Below are 22222 nucleotides of genomic sequence, written 5' to 3' on the forward strand. Positions count from 1 at the left end.
ACTGCTGGCCTCCTATTGTGAAGGTACCGCAGAAAGTCACTGTGCCAGGGGTTTGGGCTTTGCTCACTGGTTCCCCAGCCCGAGGAGCTGGCTGAGCAGGCTACGGAACCTTCCGCAAGTATGGTCTTGCTGAGGGGGGTAGGGGTGATGGTGAGTGTTGTCAGCTTGACTGAATCTAGCATGGCCCGAGAGAAAGGCCTCTGAGCATGTCTGTGGAGGAGGATTTTGGTTTTGTAAACTTATGAAGAAGACCAGTCTTTACTGTGCGTGGGGCAGGTGCCTGCTCTGTGTCAGATGGAGAAAGCAGGCTGAGCATCAAGAAGCAGTCATCGCTCTGTGTCTCTTGGCTGTACTGTAAGTGACCAGCTGCTCCAAGCTCCTGCTGCCTTAATCCCCAGCCACAGTGGACTGTATCTTGAGCGACTGCTAACAAGTCACAGCAACAAGAGAAGAACCTAGACACACACTTCCCACTCAGGCCTTTGAAGGCACAGCTCCACTTCTGGCTCCTGACACGGTCAGTGAGCCCCCGCCACTCCCTCGCATAAACTCTTTAGCTAGTTCTGCATCAGGTATTTTGGTCACAGCAACACTGAGACACAGAAGACTATATTCCGGTTAGATGAAGTTTCCAGAAAAGCAGAATTCTAGGAATAAAATCAGAGCTGGTAGGAGGTGCAGTTGGACACTGGGAGCTGATGGAGGGAGCAGAGCTGGTCTAAGGCTTTTCTGACAGCTACCCAAAGTTGGCTAAAGTGAAGTGGATTTTACAATCTAAAAATCAAACCTTCAAAAGAAAAACTGTCTTAAATGTTTGTCTAAGAAATTTTCATCAACAAGCAACTGTCGATGACAGTGTCTCCAGAAAGGTTTAACTGAGGAGAGAAGATCCACCCTGAGCGTGGGCCGGCAGCAGCCCGTGGGCACCCGTGGGCCAGGGCATGGGCTGAATAAGCAGAAAGCAAGGAGCACCAGCCACCAGCTCTGCTTCCTGACTGCACTGCGCTGCTGGGCACGGTCTCACATCCCTGCTGCTATGGCTTCCCCACCACAAAGGACTAAACCTTCAAACGGAACCAGAAGTAAACCCTCCCTCCTCCTTTCAGATGTCATGCCAAGCAGAAAAGTAACTAATACAGGTTCCAGCAGGAATCGCCCACACCAAGGACTAGGAAAACTCTACCAGGCAGAGCAGAGCTGCTGGCTACCTGTGTAATTAGAGTTTTTTCAGAACGCAGCTACACTCATCTCTTTAATTTTGTCCACAGCTACTTTTGTGATCTTGTGGCAGATCCAAGTTTATAACAGTTTCTGTATGAGCAACAAAGCCTAAAAATACTCACCATCTGGCTCTTTACAAGAAAAGTTTATCAGCCTTTTGCCTACATTATTTGACTTAGCCTGGGCATGGTGGACACACCTGCAGCCCTCAACTCCTGGGCGGCTGAACCGGGAGGACTCTCAGTTTGACAACGGCCTGGGAGCTTAGTGAGATAAAATTTAAAAGGGGCCGAGGATTGTGCTCAGTGGAGAGTGTTTGCCTGACACTCCGAAGCCACAACATTATTTGATTTACCTTGGCAGGATCCTCCTGGCTACAGGGTTGTTGGTCAATCAGTGGTGGGGTCTCCCATCTGCCAGGAGTACCTATCAGCAATAAGCACGCATGCTTCTCGCCCTTCACAGAATACCAGAGATAGAAAGCTCCCTCAGGGTGCAATGCTGAGGGCGAGTGACTCAGCAGCTGCACCTTCCCTGGCAGGGACACGGTCTTCCCAGCCCCCGGCATCACTCCTTAGGCACGGGTGCCCTAGCCTTTCCCTTTTGTTTTAGGTTGCAGCAACAGGAATCTGGAAAGAGGCCGAGGAACAGAGCCTAGGGACCATGCTCTCTGGCTGCCCCCTTTGACTGCTTCTGCGGGTCTGAGTTGGTGGATTTCATCTAATAGCCTATGCCTTGTTTAGTCTGTGACAAGTTTAGTGTCCTCAGAGGACTCTGGGCTTCCTGTGTGCATTACAGGGGCGGTCAGTTATTAGTGCTGGAGGTATTTCACTACATGCCATGTGAGCCTCAAGTCACAGCTGCCCTTCACAATGGCTAGACAACGGCCGAGCTAGTCAAAGTCACGCAGATAATCCAAATCCTGTCTGCAAGCCTCCTTGCTGGCTATTTTTAGGGCCTTGACTCTATTATAACCAGTACTGAAAACAGGGAAGCTAGCATTCTGCAAGGAAGCAGCACACTTACTGGAGTGTCATGGAGCTTAGTTCTCAAAGGGCTGGTACAGAGAGGGAAGAAGGCTCTTTCTGTTAAGGGCCCGTGCTCAGGCCCCGTTCACAGCGCCTGATTCGCAGAAGGAAAATGTGGTCCAAGAGGAGCAGGTACTCAATGTTCCCCTGAGCAAGACCAAGTTTGCAAACCCTTCCTGGGCTGGGGGTCAGCGGTGTGGGGGCTTTCAGAGGTGACCCGCCACGGTCAGAGCCACTGTGAGGCTGCAGCGTCTGCAGGCGTTCTTACCTGGATGTCATCCATGGGCTGGGAGCACTCCTCGCTCTCTGTACTATCCCGGTAGGCCCCCATCTCTGTATTCACCACCTCTCTGTTTGCCATCATCAGCACACTCATTGGTTCCCGCGGACGCACCTGTGAAGGTGCCGCGTCCTTTACTACACTGGTCCCCTTCGGATTTCCAGTCACCTGTACTGTAGACACACCAATGTAAAGATCTTTGGAACTCCACTTTACTACAGGCTGAGATGCAGGCGCTTGGGATGCTGCAGTCTCTGGAGCGGGAGGGGAGGCTTCCCGGCTGGAGTCCCTCACTCCTTCACTGGGGCTCATTGTCTCGGGGGAAGACTGCTTAGAACTAGGGCTCTGCTTCCTGATATTTGGCTGCTCCAGACTCAGTGCAGTGCAAAACAGCTTCTCCTGCCTTGCCTGGAAGCAGTCGGGGTTCAACTTATGCTTTTTGGGAGCCGGATAATCTTTGTGGCTCTCACTGCTGTAGTAATTAGAGGGTTCAGACCGAGGTCTTCTCAGCTCTGAAAAGTACAGTAGAAAGGACAGTCAGGACAGACGGCAAAGTAGGGAGCCTAAAGAATCAACACTTTATGCCCGGGAGATAAGAAGAGCGAAGCTGAAGTGCAAGGCATGTTCCTGGGCGTAAATATTCCCCGGTGGCACTGACTGTACTCAGATAGTCCTCCGCCAAAGGTGTGCATTTCCTGTGCAAACAGACTTTCCACACTGGGAGGGGAACTAGCTATTTTTAAAGGAAAATCAGAAACAGTATGTACCCCTCCCCCACCTTAAATGTATGTGGGTATCCTAGGGGACTCTCCTAGGGGAAGCTGCAGAAAGCCAATGGGGAGCCAGCAAGTTCCGAGGTGAAACCCTTGTGAATTTGTACCTGGATTGGTGCTTGCAATGACGGTGACTCCTTTGGGTATTTCTGGGGAGCTCATGGCCTCCCTCTGCCACTGGGCCATCCAGCTGTCTGTGCTTGGCTCTTCACTCGGGGCACAGTGGATCCTGGGGGTCTGCCCCAGCTGGGCCTGCTCGTCTCTCTGCAGGTGCTCCAGACACTCTGCCAATTTCACATGGCCCCTTGACCTGGCAATGCCCAAAGGCAGCCTTCCCAGAGAGTCTGGGATGGAGATGGCCCGGCGGTCCCACTTGTACAGCACCACTGCCGCTTCCAAGTGCCCTAGGGCACAGGCCCACATCTGAAAGTCGGGAAGACGGGTCAAGGACCTCAGTCCAGATTTCACTTTTGCTGTTCCTAGCAGCAGGTACACTAGTCTTTCTGGAGCCACTGGATAAAACGCCGCCATTACAATCGCCTCTAACAAATGTCTGACTCTGACAAGAAGTGCCAGTGTGCCTGTCTGACCCTCCCTCAGAACTGGTTTAACTTTCCTAAACCAGTTTGGGATGTGTCTTTGTATCATGTTCCGAAAGGATTTCATTCAACCAGGTTGGCCTTGTACTGTGGCCTCGACATTTGGAAGCTCCTGATTCCATCCCCCTGAAAGCTGACGCCAGAAGCCTGCACCACCAACGTATTCTGCTTTGCACCTCATCTTTTAAGTAACACTCTCAGCTTCCACTGGGGTCAGGATTCTCTGTGCCCATCTAGAGAGACAGGGGGCTAAAGAAGCCTCTCCCAACCGCACCTTTCTTTTCTTTTGAGACAGGGTTTCTCTGGGTAGCCATGGCTGTCCTGGAACTTGCTCTGTAGAACACGCTGGCCTCAAAGTTAGAGATCCACCTGCCTCTGCCTCCTGAGTGCTGGGATTAAAGGTGTGTGTCACTACTGCCTGACTAACGAGCCTCTTCCTTACCAGAGGAGTACAGGAGAAGTGGTCCACATTCAGGGGGTCGACTTCCAGCTCCAAATCAATGCTGTCTGCATGCTTTGTGCTGTTGGGATAGCATGGAGGTTACCACACATTGACCCATGGGAAGAGGAAACACCAGGATAACACAAAACCTGTGGAAACGAAGCCACCTGGGCGCCCAGCTCCCCTGGTGTGAGAGGACTCTGCACTCCATTCGGCAAAGGCCCGAAGGAACCAGGAAGTCTCACATCTCACATCTCACTCAGTAGTCTTGGGACCTGCCCTGGGAAAAGGCCCTGGCTCACAGGCTACAACACACACCGAACGACTGGATTCCTCTCCAGCAGCAGACAAGGCCAGGAGACTAAGACCTGAGGGCGGCAGAGACCTCTGGCCTGGCCTTACCGCCATTTGATGAGGGTCTGGATCAGGGTGGCGTAGCCCTGGGCGGCAGCCAGGTGTAAGAGGGTCATCCCACGGAAAGTCTTCGAGTGGATCAAATGCTTGGACTTGGCCCAGCAGGCTCGGCTCATCATCTTCTCACAGACAACCACCACACGACTCTCGAAGCAGCTCCCTAGGGTCCCGGCGCCAGAAGCACACTATGTCATGAGAAAGCACATGTTACATCCAAGGCCACAGGCCCTCCGTCACACGTGGGAGGCAAACGGCAATTAGCAAATCAATAGAAAACATGTTAACAGCAAAAATAAAGAAACGTTAATAAATAGAAAAGGGCGTGGTGAGTTGGCTCTGAGGGTAAAGGCACCCTCAGCTGCCAGGCCTGAAGAGCACAGTTTGGTCCCTGGAACCACATGGTAAGTTGCCCTCTGGCTTCCATGCATGCATGCACACACAAGTTATTTTATTTGTGATTACATATTTTAATTGTAAATGTATGCATGAGTGCAGGTGTATGCTTGAGAAGGCTAGAAGGCGGGGGTGGGGGGTGAGTAGGTTCCCTGGAGCAGGAGGTAGCGGCAGCTTTAAGCGCCTGTCAAGGGTACTGGTAACTGAAATTGTGTTCTACTCTAAGAGCAGTACGGGCCCCTGTCTGATGAGCTTTCCTTCCAGCTCCCCAGTAATTTTGTTTTTTTTTTTTTTAAAGAAATACAATAGACACGCCAAAGGTCTAAGCCTTACAAAAAGAGCTACAGGCAGCTAAGGAGTGCTGAGAGTGGGAGAGCCGGCCTTCCCCGGGGAGGAGCACACTGACCGGTCAGATGCTCAGCCCTGAAATAAGTAACATTATATAAACTGAGCATGCTGCACAGAGGAGCATGTATGCACTTATGTATGCACTTATGTATGCACGTATGTATGCACGTATGTATGCACGTATGTATGCACGTATGTATGCATGTATAGTCGTAGATACACATGGATGCAATGACAATTAATGGAAAAAGAGGCCATGAAACTGAAAGAGAATAAGCATGGGATGTGGGAAGCTTCAGGGGGAGGAGAAGGAGCGGGAAGAAATGTAACCATATTATGATCTAAAAAACTGCCACTTCATATGGGTAATAATGAGTTTGATATACCCATAAACTGTATTTTACCGAAATGTTGCATCTTAAAAAGGATTTCGTTTAAACATATAAAGTAAAAATTATTCAACAAAAAGGTTGGGCAACAAGTAAGACATCTCTTGTGTGACTTGCCATCGCTCTCATAGCTACAGTGACTGTGACAGTTTCAGAAGATGGAAGACATATGAAAAAACATCTGAGATTAATAGAAGCAGAGATACTATGCTTTGCTTTCATCGATCATTGATATTAAAAATCCTGGTGCTGGAGGAGAGATGGTTCAGCAGTTGAGAGCACTTGCTGCTCTTCCCAGCACCTACATAACGGCTCACAGCCATCTGTCAGTCCAGTTCCAGGGGAATCTGATGTCCTCTTCTGCTCTCCACAGGCACTGTGTGCACACAATGCACATACAAACACGCGGGCAAAACACCCATGGACATAAGATAGGAAATGAATTAAAATACTGCTAGCGTTCCACATTTACAAGGTTTGCAAACAAGCAAAATGTACTTTAAAAAAGAACATTCTTCCAAGCATTGTGGTGGCACACACCTTTGACCCAAGCACTGAAGAGGCAGAGGTGGCCGATCTCCACGAGTTCAAGGCTACTATAATCTACATACCGAGTTCCAGGCCAGCCAAGGGTATATGGAGACCCTATCGCAAAACAAAAACAAAAACACAACAACAACAACAAAAAACCCCACCAAAACAACAACAACAAAAAAAAAAACCCTCAAAATTCTGCAGAGGAAACTGTCCCTCGCGTGAAGAGCAGAAGGGATTTCCCTGAGGTTTTCAGGCAAGGCCTTGGTAGCTGAGGCTAGAAATACCACCGAGTCTTTAGTCTTATCCCTAGACTTCCTCAAAGCAAAGCTCGATGGGATGTCCACGGAGGCCTCGAGAGCAGTAGTCCTATACTTGATCATCTCCCTGTGCCTGGCCGCGTGAGACATTCGCTGAAAAAAGTACGAGAGGGGCTGGTGCACGATGGCAGCTTAGTGATTACAGGCGCTTGCTGTCAGGGCTGACAACCAGACTTCAATCCCTGGAGCCAAGGTGTGAGGAGAAACCTGACTGCCCCCCCCACATGTGTGCCATGTACACATACACTTATTAAAATGAAGAAAAGAAAACCTAAAAAGAAAAGGAAACAAACAAACAAAACTCCCCCCCAAAACAAAACAAAACAAAACAAAAAAAGGGACAGGAAACATTGTGACAGATGCTTTTTTTTTTTTTAATATTTTATTTAAATTTTAATTTATGTGCCTTGGTGTAGGAGTGTCAGATCTTGGAGTTACAGACAGTTGTGAGCTGCCATGTGGGTGCTGGGAATTGAACCCAGGTCCTTTGGAAGAGCAGGCAGTGCTCTTAACCACTGGTCTCTCCAGCCCCGTGAAAGATGCTCTAATGTGACACTGTCCCTCACTGAACAATCCTCCACGAACCATTTTTTTTTTTTGAGTTCCCCTTCTGGGAGCTAGAAAAGGCTTAAACACTGCTGAATTAAATTGTGCTCTATATTTCTTAAGATAGGCAAAGATACAAACTAGGAAGAGTGATTTAAGTTGGAGTTCCAGCAGATGTGCCCCTGGCTGTTCCTCCCAGTTGCTAGGGAACACAGTGAGCCTGGGGTGGTGTGTAACAGTCTGCACCCAGGCCTCTGTCACACTGCACAAACTGAGCACAGGCACCACGAAACAGGGTCCCTGGACATCTTATTCCAACCTATGAATGACATTAGTAGCAGCAGAGAGGCCACTGGGACCAACTGCTTCCTGCATGAATGAAACACTGAGCAAACAGAAGCTGCCAACGGCAAGGCCTACCTGGGCCTGGCCCCCTCCAGTACCACTTCCGCTGCCGCCTCCGCTGCCGCCTCCGCTGCTCCCCTGCTTGTGCTGCTGGGAGCCCGTCATCTCGGCCATCCTCCGCTCCATCTGCTCCAGGCGCTCCAGGATGGACATCCTGAACTGGTTATCTAGGGCAGAGCAGGAGAGTGAGGCTGCATTCGAGAAGAAAAGCATTTAACCTGTGGCCTATGCCAGCTTGTGAGTCTGGCGTCCAAAAGACTATCAGTAGCTCTGCCAAATGAGGGACTACAGCAGGCCAGTTTCCCCAGCCCAGCACACAGGCTGTCTCCACGCACCACAACGTAACGCTTACAGGAGCCCACAGCCCTCAGAGGAAGGACCAGGAAAATCCCTTTGTGTCAAAATTCTTGCTTTTGGGCTCCGGGTTCTCACTTCACTATTTCTCTATGGAATTCCCCACAGAAACCCTGAGGAGATCTGGCAGACGCCATTACCATCCCCCAGGGCAGACACAGGAAGTGGTATGACGTATTAGGATGACTGTGAGAAAAGGGGCAGGAGGGGTGCAAGCTCTCTTTACAAGTTTAGCACTCTCTGTCACAGACAGGTACCTGTTTCACCCCTACGTTAAGAGAGCAGGCCACCGCCGAGGAGCTGGGACTGTAATCCAGAAAGCATGATTCGGTACCACTGAGTAAAGGCCACTCGGCACAACCGCACCCTGACCTGTGTGCACGCAAGCACACACGCAGGAAGAGTCAAGATGCGTCACAGGGATAAGAGAAGCCCAAATCATTATTAAAGGCATCAGTGCCCATATTAATGCCACAGATTTTCATCCGTATGGTGCTGGGGTGCCAGGAGCAGTGAGGAGGGCAGAAAAGGCCGATTCCTGCTGGGGCCCAGTCAGACTGTGAAAACAAGGCAGCTGGAGAGTGTGACCCGAACAGTGGGTGGGCACAGAGCTGAGATACATTAGGAAAGGCGACCCTTAAGTCTGGCCAGCGTGAAGGGAATAGCCAGGCATGCCAGACAAGAACGAAAGGGCGAGAGCGTGTAAGGGAATAGACGTGAAGGCTATGAGGCAAGACATGCAAGGAGTGGGGGAAGGGTGGCCCACTGGGAAGGGAGGGTCAGTTGGAGAGGTGGGCTGCTCGGAGCCCTGTGGTGCTGTGGGCTGACTGTACAGCTAGGATAAACCTATGGCCCCTCCAGTCTCAGCTCAGGGGGCGGGGAGGGCAGTTACTGTGGGAATCACACCGGTTCATACATGTCCATGCTCAGAACATACTATGTCACTAAGTGTTCTCGTCACCAGCTTCTAAAGAGGAACTACGGTCCTCAGGATCTCACGAATGACAGCTACAGCCCAAAGTTTCTCCCCAAACTTTGAAAGGCACAGCTCTGTTCAGAACATGGCATCTGAGATCTGAGTCATGGAAAAAAGGAAAGCTCGGAACGGGGAGATCTGCTGGTCTTCCCAGGCTGGTGAGTGGGGCAGCTAACATGCAAGGAGGAGCAAACGGCAGAGGCCAGCAGACCACCAACCCGGGAGGCAGGTACCGGTGCTTTACAGATGGAGACAGGCAAAAAGGAAACATTACACAAAGCCAGAGGCACGGGCCTGGAGCGCCTGGAAAAACAGACTTCTCCCCTGGAAACTCTCCATCAGGTTCACTTTACTTTAAAACCAAAACACAAGAAGGAGACCTTGTCACTAGTCCTGATGTCACCTCTGCAAATACAATTAACAGAAACAAACGGCATCCACTCAAGGGAAATGGGTCCCACCCCAAGCTCTGCTCTAATTTCACGTGCACAGGTGGATACAGCCACCTTGGAGGATTTCACCGAGAATTACGCACCTGGGTAACTACACACCAACACTGGCTGAGAGGAAGGGGGAAGGATATAAGCAGAGGAGCCTTGAACAGGTCCCAGGAACCTAAACGCGGCAGGAAGACTCTTCCCTCCCTCTGAAGACAGAACTCTACCCTTGGGTCACAGCTCAGCGCAAGCAGCAGGACCATCCTCCTCCTCCTTGGGACACGCAGAGGTGCCTGCTTCCTCCCAGCACCACACTGCTCAGCCCAGCCTGGGCCCACACTAGGCTACCTCATCGGCATGACGCGGCTTAATTCTAAACCAAAGCACTGTAGACTCAGTGGCCAAGAGGAAGAGCCCCCATGAGACACAGTCAGGGAGGCACTGAATGCCTGAGACTTGGCCACCTCCACTACAGCAGTTCCCTGTGGTCACCTGCCATCCTTCCTGCCAGGCCCAGACACAACAGACTGTCCTGATCTGCAAAGGCAAAAACCTAGGGCTACCTCACTGGCTTCTTACCCACAGGAACAGGCCTGCCATGTTGCTACACAGTGAGTGCTTCCATGTTAACAAGCCACTCCAAAAGGCACTTCACGAAGACACCCAGCCTCTGAATCAGAGGCCAAATAAACACCTATCTTCTATAAAGCATCCAGTTTCGAACAGAGCTGCCTCTGTAGCCATGTCCTCTGCATCCATGGGCTCATTTGAAAGATGGAAAATATTTTTTTTTAATAGACATGGGGGGTGAGGAGCACGACAGGGAGATGGCTCAGTCCATAAAGCACTTGTCATGCAAACACGAGGACTTGAGAGTTCCAGCAGCCGCGTCAGGTCAGAGCAGACAGGACAACCTTTATAATCCCGGCACTCAGGAGGCGGAGATGGGCTCCCCAGGGCGAAAGCTGAATGGGTGAGGCTCCTAGTTTGAGTGAGGGATAAATACAGGTGGAGAGGGAGTAAGGAAGATGCCCATGTCAACCTCCGGCCTCCATGCTGAAGCACTTACGTACGCGCACACACAGAGAACAAAACAGAAAGCCCAGCTGGCCTGTCTCCACCGTGACCTAAGAGGCCAGAGGGTTAGAGTTCAGAGCAGACTAAGTAACTTAACACCCTGTCTCAAAATTGAAAAGGCCTGGGAGCTGAGGAGGCTAAGCCATGCAGATCTCTGTGAGTTTGGGACTAGCCTGATCTACACAGCAAGTTCCAGGCCAGCCAGGCCTACACAGGGAGCCCCTCCCTGTCAAAGAAAAAAACAAACTCAAACGTCAGAATGCCTAGGACTGTCTATTGGTGATTCTGTGCTTGCCTTGTGCTTAGGAGCCCCACAGCACAACCCCAGCAAAGCATCCACACGGACCAGTACGGGTTCCTTGTCATCCCTGAATTATATGGCGCAATCACTGACACAGCATCTACCTGGGATTAGATACGGTAAATAACTGTGAGACAACAAAACACAAGGAGAGACGCACTTAGGCTCTACACAAAACTTTGAGTCAGAGACCTGCGCCTTCCTGCATCCTTGTATCTTTGGAATGTCCTCAAACCAATACAGGCTAGGTACTAAGGAGGTCCCAAATGTCATATCTCAGTAGAAAATGGCCTCTGACACTAGTGGTCCTCACTTTAGGAGGACTCACGAGACCGCTGGGCTCTATTCCTTGAGTTTCTGACCCCACAGGTCTGGGTGAGGCCCAGCAGCTGCACTTCTAACAAGTTCTCAGGGGTGCCGGGGATGCCAGGTGGGAGCACAGTTCTCAGAGGTGCTGGGAATGCCAGGTGGGAGCACAGTTCTCAGGGGTGCCAGGGATGCTAGTTAGGAGCACAGTTCTCAGGGGTGCCGGGAATGCCAGGTGGGAGCACAGTTCTCAGGGGTGCCGGAGATGCTGGATGGGAGCACAGTTCTCAGGGGTGCCGGGGATGCTGGGTGGGAGCACAGTTCTCAGGGGTGCCGGGGATGCCGGGTGGGATCACAGTTCTCAGGGGTGCCGGGTGGGGCACAGTTTTCAGGGGTGCCAGAGATGCTGGTGGGGACCACAGTTCTCAGGGGTGCCGGGGATGCTAGATAGGAGCACAGTTCTCAGGGGTGCCGGGGATGCTAGGTGGGAGCACAGTTCTCAGGGGTGCCGGGGATGCTAGGTGGGAGCACAGTTCTCAGGGGTGCCGGGTGGGGCACAGTTTTCAGGGGTGCCGGGGATGCTGGTGGGAGCACAGTTCTCAGGGGTGCCGGGGATGCTAGGTGGGAGCACAGTTCTCAGGGGTGCCGGGATGCTAGGTGGGACCACAGTTCTCAGGGGTGCCAGGGATGCTAGGTGGGACCACATTTCTCAGGGGTGTTGGGCATGCTGGGTGGGAGCACAGTTCTCAGGGGTGCCGGGGATGCTGGTGGGATCACATTTCAAGGAGTCTGGCTCAGGCCCTGGCTTGCTTCCACTGTGAAAGAGCACCCTCTCTCTTTCACTGAGTGCTTGGTTGATCGTCTGACCGAAGCAGATTCCTCCCCAGCACAGCCCTGGGGAAACTCTGCTTGGTCCATCCACAGCAGCTTGTTGAGAATTGGGACCCACGCCTTTTCCCCAAGTACAAAGCCAACTCAGATCTGTCTGGACTTGAAAACATTAAGACACGCCCCCCCTCCTGCCCCTCCCCCTGCACCAGTCAAGCACTAACCTACATTCCCTTTGTTTCTTACCAGTTTCTATTCAAGGTGGGGTGTCTCCCAGGTGTTGTGTCTCTGCCCTTGCAAGTCTCTAAATTGGTCTATTTGTCTGCATGGCTTCAGGAAAGGAAAGGTACTTTAGCCACCATTGGGCCCCTCCCCACAGAACAAGCGCGCACACGTACCTGCACCCTAACCAGAAAGTAATTCATCCTGGCTCCTGACTCACCAATGCTCCCACGAAGACTATGCTCTACCTAACCCTTTTTTGTTTTTTTAGAAGTGGCATTCTTCAACAGAACATCAGTGACATGGAAGGAGGAACACAGGAGATATCAGAGATCTTTCTTTCTTTCTTTCTTTCTTTCTTTCTTTCTTTTTTGGTTTTTTGAGACAGGGTTTCTCTGTGTAGCCTTGGCTGTTCTGGACTCACTTTGTAGACCAGGCTGGCCTCGAACTCACAGCAATCCGCTTGCCTCTGCCTCCCAAGTGCTGCGATTAAAGGCGTGCACCACCACACCTGGCTATATCAGAGATCTTAACTATGGTGTGGCCCACCTGATGCCTTGTTTCTCTTATCAGTGAAGGAAGGACTCCAATGCCTCTTGTACATTAAATAAACCAACACATAGGTCCAAGTGAAGGGACTTAGAAGTGTGAGATTCCGCCACACTGGGGTCTTCTCCCAAGCAAAGCTATGGGGCCTTTAAATATTTAAATGTTTAATGATTTTTATTTACACACATGTGGCAAAGATCACAGAGTTCCCATAAGCCCCTCGCCCAGTTATCCCTAATGCCAACATCTCATTTAACCCCTTCGTTAAGATGAGGAAACTAGCCGGACGTGGTGGCGCACGCCTTTAATCCCAGCACTTTGGAGGCAGAGGCAGGTGGATCGCTGTGAGTTCAAGGCCAGCCTGGTCTACAAAGTGACTCCAGGACAGCCAAGGCTACACAGAGAAACCCTGTCTTGAAAAACCAAACCAAACCAAACAAAAGATGAGGAAACAAAGGTCGCCAGGGCCCTGCTATTAACCACAGGCCTGAGACTGACTAGCCCCCGGCTCCCTGATGCGCCGTTTCTCTTCCGAGACTCAGCCCAGGACACAGCACACATCCCGTGTTCAGGCTCCTTAGACTTGTGACTTTTAGCAGCTCTAATTCTTCACCTCCATCATTTTAAAGACGATTCACTGGATCGTCTGCAGATGGTTCTTCATTCCAGGTTTGTCTGCTGGTTAGACGGCAGCTATGGGGTTCTGAGGAGACAGCAGTGGGTCTGGGATGGTGGGTGGATGATGCGACCCTTGACCTGTTGGGTTTGGGCAGGGTCTGCTGGAGTTGTTGGTAACACTGGGCTTTTTCTCCAGCAGTCTTTGGAAGCAAGGAATCAAATCCCATCTGTGTTCGCAGGGAAGGCCACTGAGTACTGTGTCACGGGGAAGAGGTGTCACACGTAGCCTGGAATTCTCCAGTGAGGAAGGATGTCCTGTCCGCTTCAGTCACTTCAAGCAATTGGCCTTGCGTGTACTTATTTCCCACCCTGGGTCATAAGTTACTGACTTCTTGCTCGAAGTGTCCCAGCTCTAGCCACAAGCTCTTCCAGGCAGGACCCCGTGCTCTCCTGATGTGTCAACCACCATCTTTCTCTTCTGAGCACTTCCTCAATCTTCAGGGATCACAGGATGGTGCAGGGTTGCCTTTTATTTCTCCTGCCCCAGCCTTAGACGCAACAACCCCGGTGAGTTGTGGAGCCTGACTCCTTTCACTGGAGAATGGTGCTGAGGAGCCAGGACTTGGCGTGGTGTGTGCTCACTACTGCTGGTGGTCACTGTTTTAGGCTCTATCAGCGGACAGAGCTAGTAGACACGTGGATGCATACAGACACATGCAACCACAGCAACCCATCTGTCCCTACGTTAAAATAAACAGTCTCAACATGCATCAAGTGAACATGGTTACAATGTTCATTCATACCCTCTGGGGCCACTGAAACAAACACATACAGATGATGAAAAGAAACAGTGTTGGGCTGGAGAGATGGCTCAGTGGTTGGGAGCACTGTCTGTTCTTCCAGAGGTCCTGAGTTCAATTCCCGGCAACCACACGGAGGCTCAGAATCATCTATAATGGGATCTGATGCCCTCTTCCGGTATGCAGGTGTGCATGCAAATAGAGCGCTCATATACATAAAATAAATAAACAAATCTTTTAAAAAGAAAGAAAAGAAACAGTGTTACCAAGACACAGCAAGGCAACAGGAGTCATGACATGCTGTGAATACCACCCAGTGAGAGGTTAGATGGCAAGGAGGAGGAGACAGCCCCTCAGGTACACAGAAGGACAGGCACAGCAGCAGGCTTCTTACAGTTTCCAAATATAAGGATAAAGGAAACTGCTCTCATAGCCATGGATAACTCTGATGATTTCAAAGATCAGAAAGAAACATGACACAACCAACCGCTGCCCAACAACCGCGGATGGCTTGGTGGAGCTGTGGGTAGCGGCACACACCTTTAAACTCAGCACTCAGGAGGATTAGGCGGGCAGATCGTTGAATTAAAATCCAGCCTGGTCTACGTGGTGAGAGTTCCAGGCCAGCCAGGGCTCCAAAGTAAGATGCTGTCTCAAAAAGGACAAAGCAGCAAACAGGAATAGCTAGTTGGGGCTTGATTTACCCAATGCCAGCCTTTCCCGTTATGCAGAATACCACACAGCCAATCAGGGGTGGGTGGGGGCACGTCTAGTTCTCTGATAGGAGTTCCCAACTCTCAAAGGGATTCATTTGAAATGTTTTGAGCCGATGGTTGCCCAAATCTTTAAAGAAAACAATGTCAAGAAATCGGATGCCCACAGCATCCTCTAACTTTAGAAAACATGGCATCTGCTGCTGGCAGAGTGGAGACATGCAGGGGTTTGGTCCTCTGCTCTGAGCGTGATGGAGTTTGCCAGAAAAGACCCAGAGCCTGCTGCACTTCTGCTAGCTCCTGATTTTGTGCATCCCACTCTAAGTTTTTGGAACACTATTAATTTTCATGGTTGTTCTGAATGGTTTCCGATATGAGATAAAATAATTTAAAGTACTGGGGCCTGGGACTGGAGAGATGGCTCAGCAGTTAAGGGCACTGGCTGCTTCTCCAGAGGACCTTGGATTCAACTCTCAGCATACACATGGCAGCTCCCAACTGACAGTAACTCCAGTCTTAGGGGACCTAATAGCCTCTTCTGGTCTCACTGGGCACCAGGCATAGAAGGGATGCACAGTCGTCATGCACACAGAGCACCCATGCACATAACATTGGCTCAGCACTTTAGAGTATTTGTTGCTCTTGCAGAGGACCTACGTTTGGTTCCCAGCACCAACACGGTGGCTCAGAACCATCAGTAACTCCAGTTCCAGAGATCTGGCACCCTCTTCTGGTCCCCAGAAGTACTACATGCATGTGCTACATGCAGGCAAAACACTCACACATAAAATAAATCTTTAAAAAAAAATCTTAAATCAAATCCTTCTCTTTGAACCTGTAACATAAAACTAAAATCTCTGTTTTACTGTGGCATGCTCATTAGCAACTGCTCAAGGTCATGTTGATGTTTTTTGTTGCTTTTTTTTTTCTTCTAATTCACTCTTCTCTGAACACAGCAGGAATTTTCCATGCCTCTGGGCCCCAGCTAACGCTGCCCTTTCCCATGTCCACCTGTGAACTTCTGATTCTTTAGAAGCTCAACCATCACTTTCAACAGGGTACTAACAGCAGCTACCGAGCAGCTACATGGAGCACCTACAGAGGCCAGGCACACTTCACATCTCAGTCATCTTCCCGACAACGAAAGGGCTCCCCTCTTTGCTTAGAGAGGAGAAAGCTGAGGCTTAGAAAACAGCTTACTTACCCAAAGTCATGCTGCTTGTAAGCATCGGGGCGGAGATCTGAACACAAGACACAGGTTGTAACCCACTGCAGCCAGCCTCCCTTCCCTGCCTTGCAAACACCATGCACTCACGTCCTATAGATCGTCCCACAATGAGCGAGACCGGGTCCCTGGGACCTGGCACCACAAGCGGAGTGACTGCTCACGGGGAAGGAGTATTGCTTTCTAATTTAAGCACCTGAGAGCCAAGTTATCAATGAGGTCATTTACTGACTGTCCAAGGACTTGGCAATTTCACTGCCATGGTGGTCTATGTGTCAATCAGAACTTCTTACTGTTTGCGTCAGTGGAGCGGGGTTGGTTGAAATGGGCAAAAATGCAATGGAGCTGACTTGGAAGGAGGAGAGAAAAAAAGCTGTGTTTTCCTGTCTGTCTTTTTTTTTTTTTTTTCCAGTTCAGGTTAAAGAAATGATGTCACTACACAGTGCTGGCCGAGGAGCCTGGCAGCAAAACTCAACCATGTGACGTCCTCAAAGATACAAGCTGGAATTTCCCAGCAGAGCAATGTCACTTTTCTGCAGCCGCTGGCGCTGTACACTAAAAATATCACTGACCCCTAACTGTTAGATGCCCCCTTTTCACTTGGGAAACGGACTATGCAAATAACCAGCCATGGAGCATACCTTTGTGAAAGCAGAGCCTGTAATTAGTTACCAAAGTTAAACAGGCCCATCAGGTTATGCTGCTGTGTAAACGTGACATTTTAATTACGCGAAACAAAAGAAACAGTCTCTAGAACAACCTCAGATGCATGCTTGGGCACGGACGTCTGCGCCTCAGCTGCTGCGCAGAGACGCTTCGAGTCCTCTTGCCAGAGTAGGAGAAAGCTTGCCTTGGCAGGTAAATGAATGAAGGAGCAACCATCAAATACCATCTGCTATTTTAAAACGCGTTATTTGTGTCTCAAGTGCACATGTGCCTCCTGTTGCTTTTTGGACAGGGAGCGAGAGGCCGGCTCTCGTTCCATTTCCAGCCCTTGGCTTCAGTGGCAGCAAGAGCTGACAAGGCAGGAGGAGGCATGGCTCGGACTATTTCTGTAAAGAACTGTAATTGCTGCTTAGGAAGTCTCCTAAATGTTTCAGGAAGCCTGGAAAGATGGGGAAAGTGAAGTCACTTCTTCATTCCTTCCCAGAATAAACGGGGCCACCGGAGTCCATTAGGCTGCGCCTCCCTGGCTGGCCACGGAAGATGTCCAAGCGCGGAGGGAAGGGGAAGGGCCAGACCACGATAAGGCACACGCTGTACCACTCCGATTTTCCAAAGCAACTGCTAAATTTAGCCTTAGGAAAAAACTGCCATACTCCATTTTTTACAAACCCTCCAACTCTATGGACCAAAACCCTAGAGTGGGAGGTTAGGGTGTTTCCTCTACCTGCAGTGGTTTGGGACTCCGATTTCTCCTCCTCGTCTCTGTTGCACACAATTCTAAGCGACAGTCTTAGGAATGCCCAAAAACTCTTTTTGGGAGGCTGCTGAATAAAAACGACTGGACGCAGCACTGAGGAGCAAAGCAAATGATCCCCCTCACCACTCACAACTGTCCAACATGAGAGCCAGAGGACCACCGAGCTTTGTGGGGAGCCCGAGGAGCTCAGCCGTCACTGCAGAGAGAGACAGAGAGAGCCCCAAGGTACTGCAGGAGCTGACCTTGCTGTCAATAAAGGACGGATCCACCTAGGATTCAAGGCAGCAAAACAGCAGCTAACTAGAACAAATGAGAAGAAGGCTCCACCCGAGGACCAGAGGGTCCGAGAGAAGAGCTGCACCCCAGGACCAGAGGGTCCGAGAGAAGAGGCTGCACTTGAGGACCAGAGGGTCTGAGAGAAGAGGCTGCACTTGAGGACCAGAGGGTCCGAGAGAAGAGGCTGCACTTGAGGACCAGAGGGTCTGAGAGAAGAGGCTGCACTTGAGGACCAGAGGGTCCGAGAGAAGAGGCTCCACCCGAGGACCAGAGGGTCCGAGAGAAGAGGCTGCACCCCAGGACCAGAGGGTCTGAGAGAAGAGGCTGCACCCCAGGACCAGAGGGTCTGAGAGAAGAGGCTGCACCCCAGGACCAGAGGGTCCGAGAGAAGAGCTGCACCCGAGGACCAGAGGGTCCGAGAGAAGAGGCTGCACTTGAGGACCAGAGGGTCCGAGAGAAGAGGCTGCACCCCAGGACCAGAGGGTCCGAGAGAAGAGCTGCACCCCAGGACCAGAGGGTCCGAGAGAAGAGGCTGCACCCCAGGACCAGAGGGTCCGAGAGAAGAGCTGCACCCCAGGACCAGAGGGTCCGAGAGAAGAGGCTGCACCTGAGGACCAGAGGGTCCGAGAGAAGAGCTGCACCCCAGGACCAGAGGGTCCGAGAGAAGAGCTGCACCCGAGGACCAGAGGGTCCGAGAGAAGAGGCTGCACCCGAGGACCAGAGGGTCCGTGCCACTTTAAGTATGCAAAGGCTCCAAAAGGCAGCCAAATCAGAGGGCAGCCACAACAGCTCCAGGCCACTGAGAAAATACAATACAAGGAAACCCATCATTTTGGACAATCAATGCACGTTAATATAGAAGAAATCCGATAAACAGAAAAGGAGACGTCAGACAGACACGGGGGAAGACCAGGCAGGAAGGCAGGAGTTAGCAGGAGAGCTAACTGGCTTTTATGAAGAAAATTCAGGGTTAAGGCCCGAAAAGGACAAAGTATGAAGGCAGAACTGTCAGGGAGTGTGGACACGATAATCAAGTGAAGACAGGCTGGCTGGTCCTTGGTCTCCCGTGTTATCAAAAGCCATTTAAAATCCCTGGGGTGGGGGACACTATGGAGAAGGAGGGTTGGAGGAGATTCCTACTGTGCCTTTACTGACCTGGAGCTCTAGAGCTGTGATAACCAAGGCAGTTGAAGCTTCGTCAACCAACAGGGCTCTCAAACACGTGAGCCCAGCCTCTACCTAAAGGACTGCACTCACACTCGGACAGAAAAGGCTTGCAGTCCCCGAGAAGCCACCAGGTACGTCTAGCCCAGCCACAGCCTCGCAGCACACAGGGCACGTAGCAGAAATATGCACTGAGCTGGGCATGGTGGCGCACGCCTTTAATCCTAGCACTCGGGAGGCAGAGGCAGGTGGATCCGTGAGTTTAAGGCCTATCTGGTTTACACAGTAAGTCTGAGACAGCCAGAGCGACGTAGAGAGATCCTGTCTCAAAAAAAAAAAAAAAAAAAGAAAGAAAAAAAAAAAAAAGAAAAAAGAGGGGTAAAAAGAAAGAAAAGAAAGGAAAAGAAATAAGTGATGTCACCCATCTGAAAGATAAGATGTGACCTTCATTAACAAGCCATTGTCATTTCTATGATGGTCTGGCTTTTCCTCACCAAGTTACTAAAAGCAGTTGCTTGCCTTGGTTTTTTTTATTATTTGATCCTGGGTGTCATGTACCTCAAACACACCTTTTAGCCACGAATGACCATCAACTCATCCTCCTATCTCCACCTCCAAACACGGGATATTACAGGCGTGCACCACCACACACGCCCTTGCCACTTCTTGTCCTTCTGGCATGGCCATCTTTTATCTATCCGAGTGAAGAGACACCAAAGACCAGGCTTCTGGAACAAACCATCCATCTCCCTGCAGCCACCCTAGAAGCAGTGCTCTGCAAGGCTGGGTAGGAGGCAACACGGGGCGGAGGGCGGAGACTCAGTAAAGAAGAAGATGTTCTATCACCTGGGGAAGAGTAGCCAGATAACCCCTGATGCTTCCAGTCAGGACTTCTACTCACAGGGGATGCTCTTACTCCCACGTTCCAGATGCTTCCTCCACACTCGGGAAGAATTCCCATCGGTTGTCAGAGGCCTTGGTTTCTCAGAGCTGACCATGTGGGGTGTCACCCGCACAGACACACCCTGATGACTTGCTGGCTTGTGGGAATGTTAGAAAGTTCAAGATACTTCAAAAGCAAGCATCTTATTTGTTTATTTTTGAGACAGGCCTCACCATGTGGAGCACCCTATGTGGACCACGCTGGCCTTGCATTCACAGAGAATTCACAGAGAATCCCTCTGCCTTACAAGCGCTGGGATTAAAGACATGCACGGCCATGTCCAGTCTGGCATTTTATTTTATATTTTTTAATTTCTTAAGATTTATTTATTGCCGGACGTGGTGGCTCACGCCTTTAATCCCAGCACTTGGGAGGCAGAGGCAGGCGGATCGCTGTGAGTTCGAGGCCAGCCTGGTCTACAAAGCGAGTCCAGGACAGCCAAGGCTACACAGAGAGACCCTGTCTCGAAAAAAAAAAAAAAAATTTATTTATTATGTATACAGTATGCACCAGATCACATTATAGATGTTTGTGAGGCACCATGTGGTTCTTGGGAATTGAACTTAGGACCTCTGATGTGCAGTCAGTGCTCTAACCACTGAGCCATCTCTCCAGCCCCATTTTGTTTTTTTAACAGAGGGAGTTTGGCAATGACATACTTCTATCTCACAACTTGAACATTTAATAATCATATTTTTCACAATGCTAAAAAAAACTTTGGAATAAATATAGACAAAATCCTTTTTAGATGAATAGACTAAAATGATTTGCAGCCAGGAGTGGTGGTGTATGCCTTTAATCCCAGCACTCAGGAGGCAGAGACAGGTGGATCACTGTGAATTCAAGGCCAAATTGGTCTACAAAGGGAGTCCAGGATGGCCAAGGCTACATAGAGGAACCTGTCTCGAAAAACCAAAAAATAAATAATAATAATTTAGGAAGAAACAGCTGTTTTCCTTAAAATAATGGACATATTACAGGTAAGTCTCAATAGATAAAAGACATAAAAGCAATATTTTATAATCCATCACTTGTCTTTCTGATAAAAGAATAAACATTTTGTTAAATCTGATGTAGTTGAGACATTTTATTTGTGAAAGAAACAACTAGTTTTAGGAAGTGCTTGGTCCTCACTGCCTTTCCCTGTAAGGGTTGATTGATCCTGGGCTCCATCTGTGCATCAGAAGAAGGAAAAGCCCACATCTCCACCGTGGAGCTCACTGCTGTGGGGAGTGTGGGAGGGGACTTAGCACTCACGCCCTATGCCAGGCCTGACCATCTAGGTTAGACAGAAGAGCTAAGGTGGCAGCCAGCACTCAGGAGGCAGAGACAGGTGGATCACTGTGAGTTCAAGGCCAGCCTGGTCTACAAAAACAAGTCCAGGACAGTTAAGGCTACACAGAGAAACCCTGACTCGAAAAAACAAAACAAAACAAAAACAACAACAACAAACAAAAAACAAAAACAAAACGAAACAAAAAAACAAAGTGCATCTAGGACAGCCAGGGCTGTTTCACAGAGAAATCCTGTCTCAGCAATAAAATAAAATAATTTTTTTTTATTAAAAAGCTACGATTTCAGATTCAGTTTCTTTGCAACAGAAACAGTTCTAGGCTTCAACAAGTTCACAAAAAAAGTCCAATGTGGTCTAACTTCTCAACTCTCTGATGAACTGGCCTAAACCAATGAAAAACTTAACAAGGATTGTTAATTTGTTAATCAAGTAACCAAAAAGATTGCAGAAAGGAAATGTTTTTTTAAAAGTAAGTTTATGCTGCATTCATAGCTATCCTGTGCTACACGCAGCTCAAAGGCCGCAGCTGGACACCATGGTAAATGCTGCCATGCAAGGGGGGCATCACCAGGACACCAGGACTCTTGATACTGGACCAAAACCCGAAGTCAAAGTGGAGTCAGAAAATACTTCATCCACTCTGTGTTGTCACCAGCAGCAGGAGTACGACTAAGGCACTCACAGAGTAGCTCAGCTCAGCATCTTTTCCTTCCCATCCCATCTCCCATCTTGGGAGACTCCCTCCGTCACTCAGCTCCCCTTCAGACACCGGCCAGCATGCAGGACCTCCTTAACCCGGATTCTCTTTTCTCTCTCACGGCTTTGAATCTAAGGCACCTCAGAAATACGTGTTTCAAGGTCTCTGCTCCATTTGGATAAACTAACAAAAGAAAACAAGATTACAACTACAACACAGAGTAATGTTAGGGTTACGCCATCCAGAAATGTAAATTACTCCTTGACTTTGTTTTCAGCTGTAGAGAGTGCCCACCAGGAGATGGTTTGTCCCCTGGCTCCACGTGTA

General features: G+C 50.0%; 1 protein-coding gene across 12 annotated transcripts in view; it reads right to left on the reverse strand.

The window, feature by feature from the left end:
- Positions 1 to 22222, reverse strand: part of CAMTA1 (calmodulin binding transcription activator 1) — an 838283-nt gene that overhangs the window by 22150 nt on the left and 793911 nt on the right. For 7 of the 12 annotated variants that reach the window (XM_084784667.1, XM_084784671.1, XM_084784670.1 and 4 more), the window contains 5 exons: positions 7708 to 7859; positions 4746 to 4942; positions 4344 to 4422; positions 3410 to 3725; positions 2518 to 3041 (listed from right to left, as the gene is read on the reverse strand). In XM_084784667.1, coding sequence (XP_084640793.1) covers positions 2518 to 3041; positions 3410 to 3725; positions 4344 to 4422; positions 4746 to 4942; positions 7708 to 7859 — 1268 coding nt within the window. The remainder of the gene's footprint in view (positions 1 to 2517; positions 3042 to 3409; positions 3726 to 4343; positions 4423 to 4745; positions 4943 to 7707; positions 7860 to 22222) is intronic. The other 5 variants (XM_084784663.1, XM_084784662.1, XM_084784661.1 and 2 more) reach the window with 1 other exon arrangement.

This window comes from Acomys minous (assembly GCF_964271855.1).
Source record: "Acomys minous genome assembly, chromosome: 6".
Lineage (NCBI taxonomy): Eukaryota > Metazoa > Chordata > Mammalia > Rodentia > Muridae > Acomys > Acomys minous.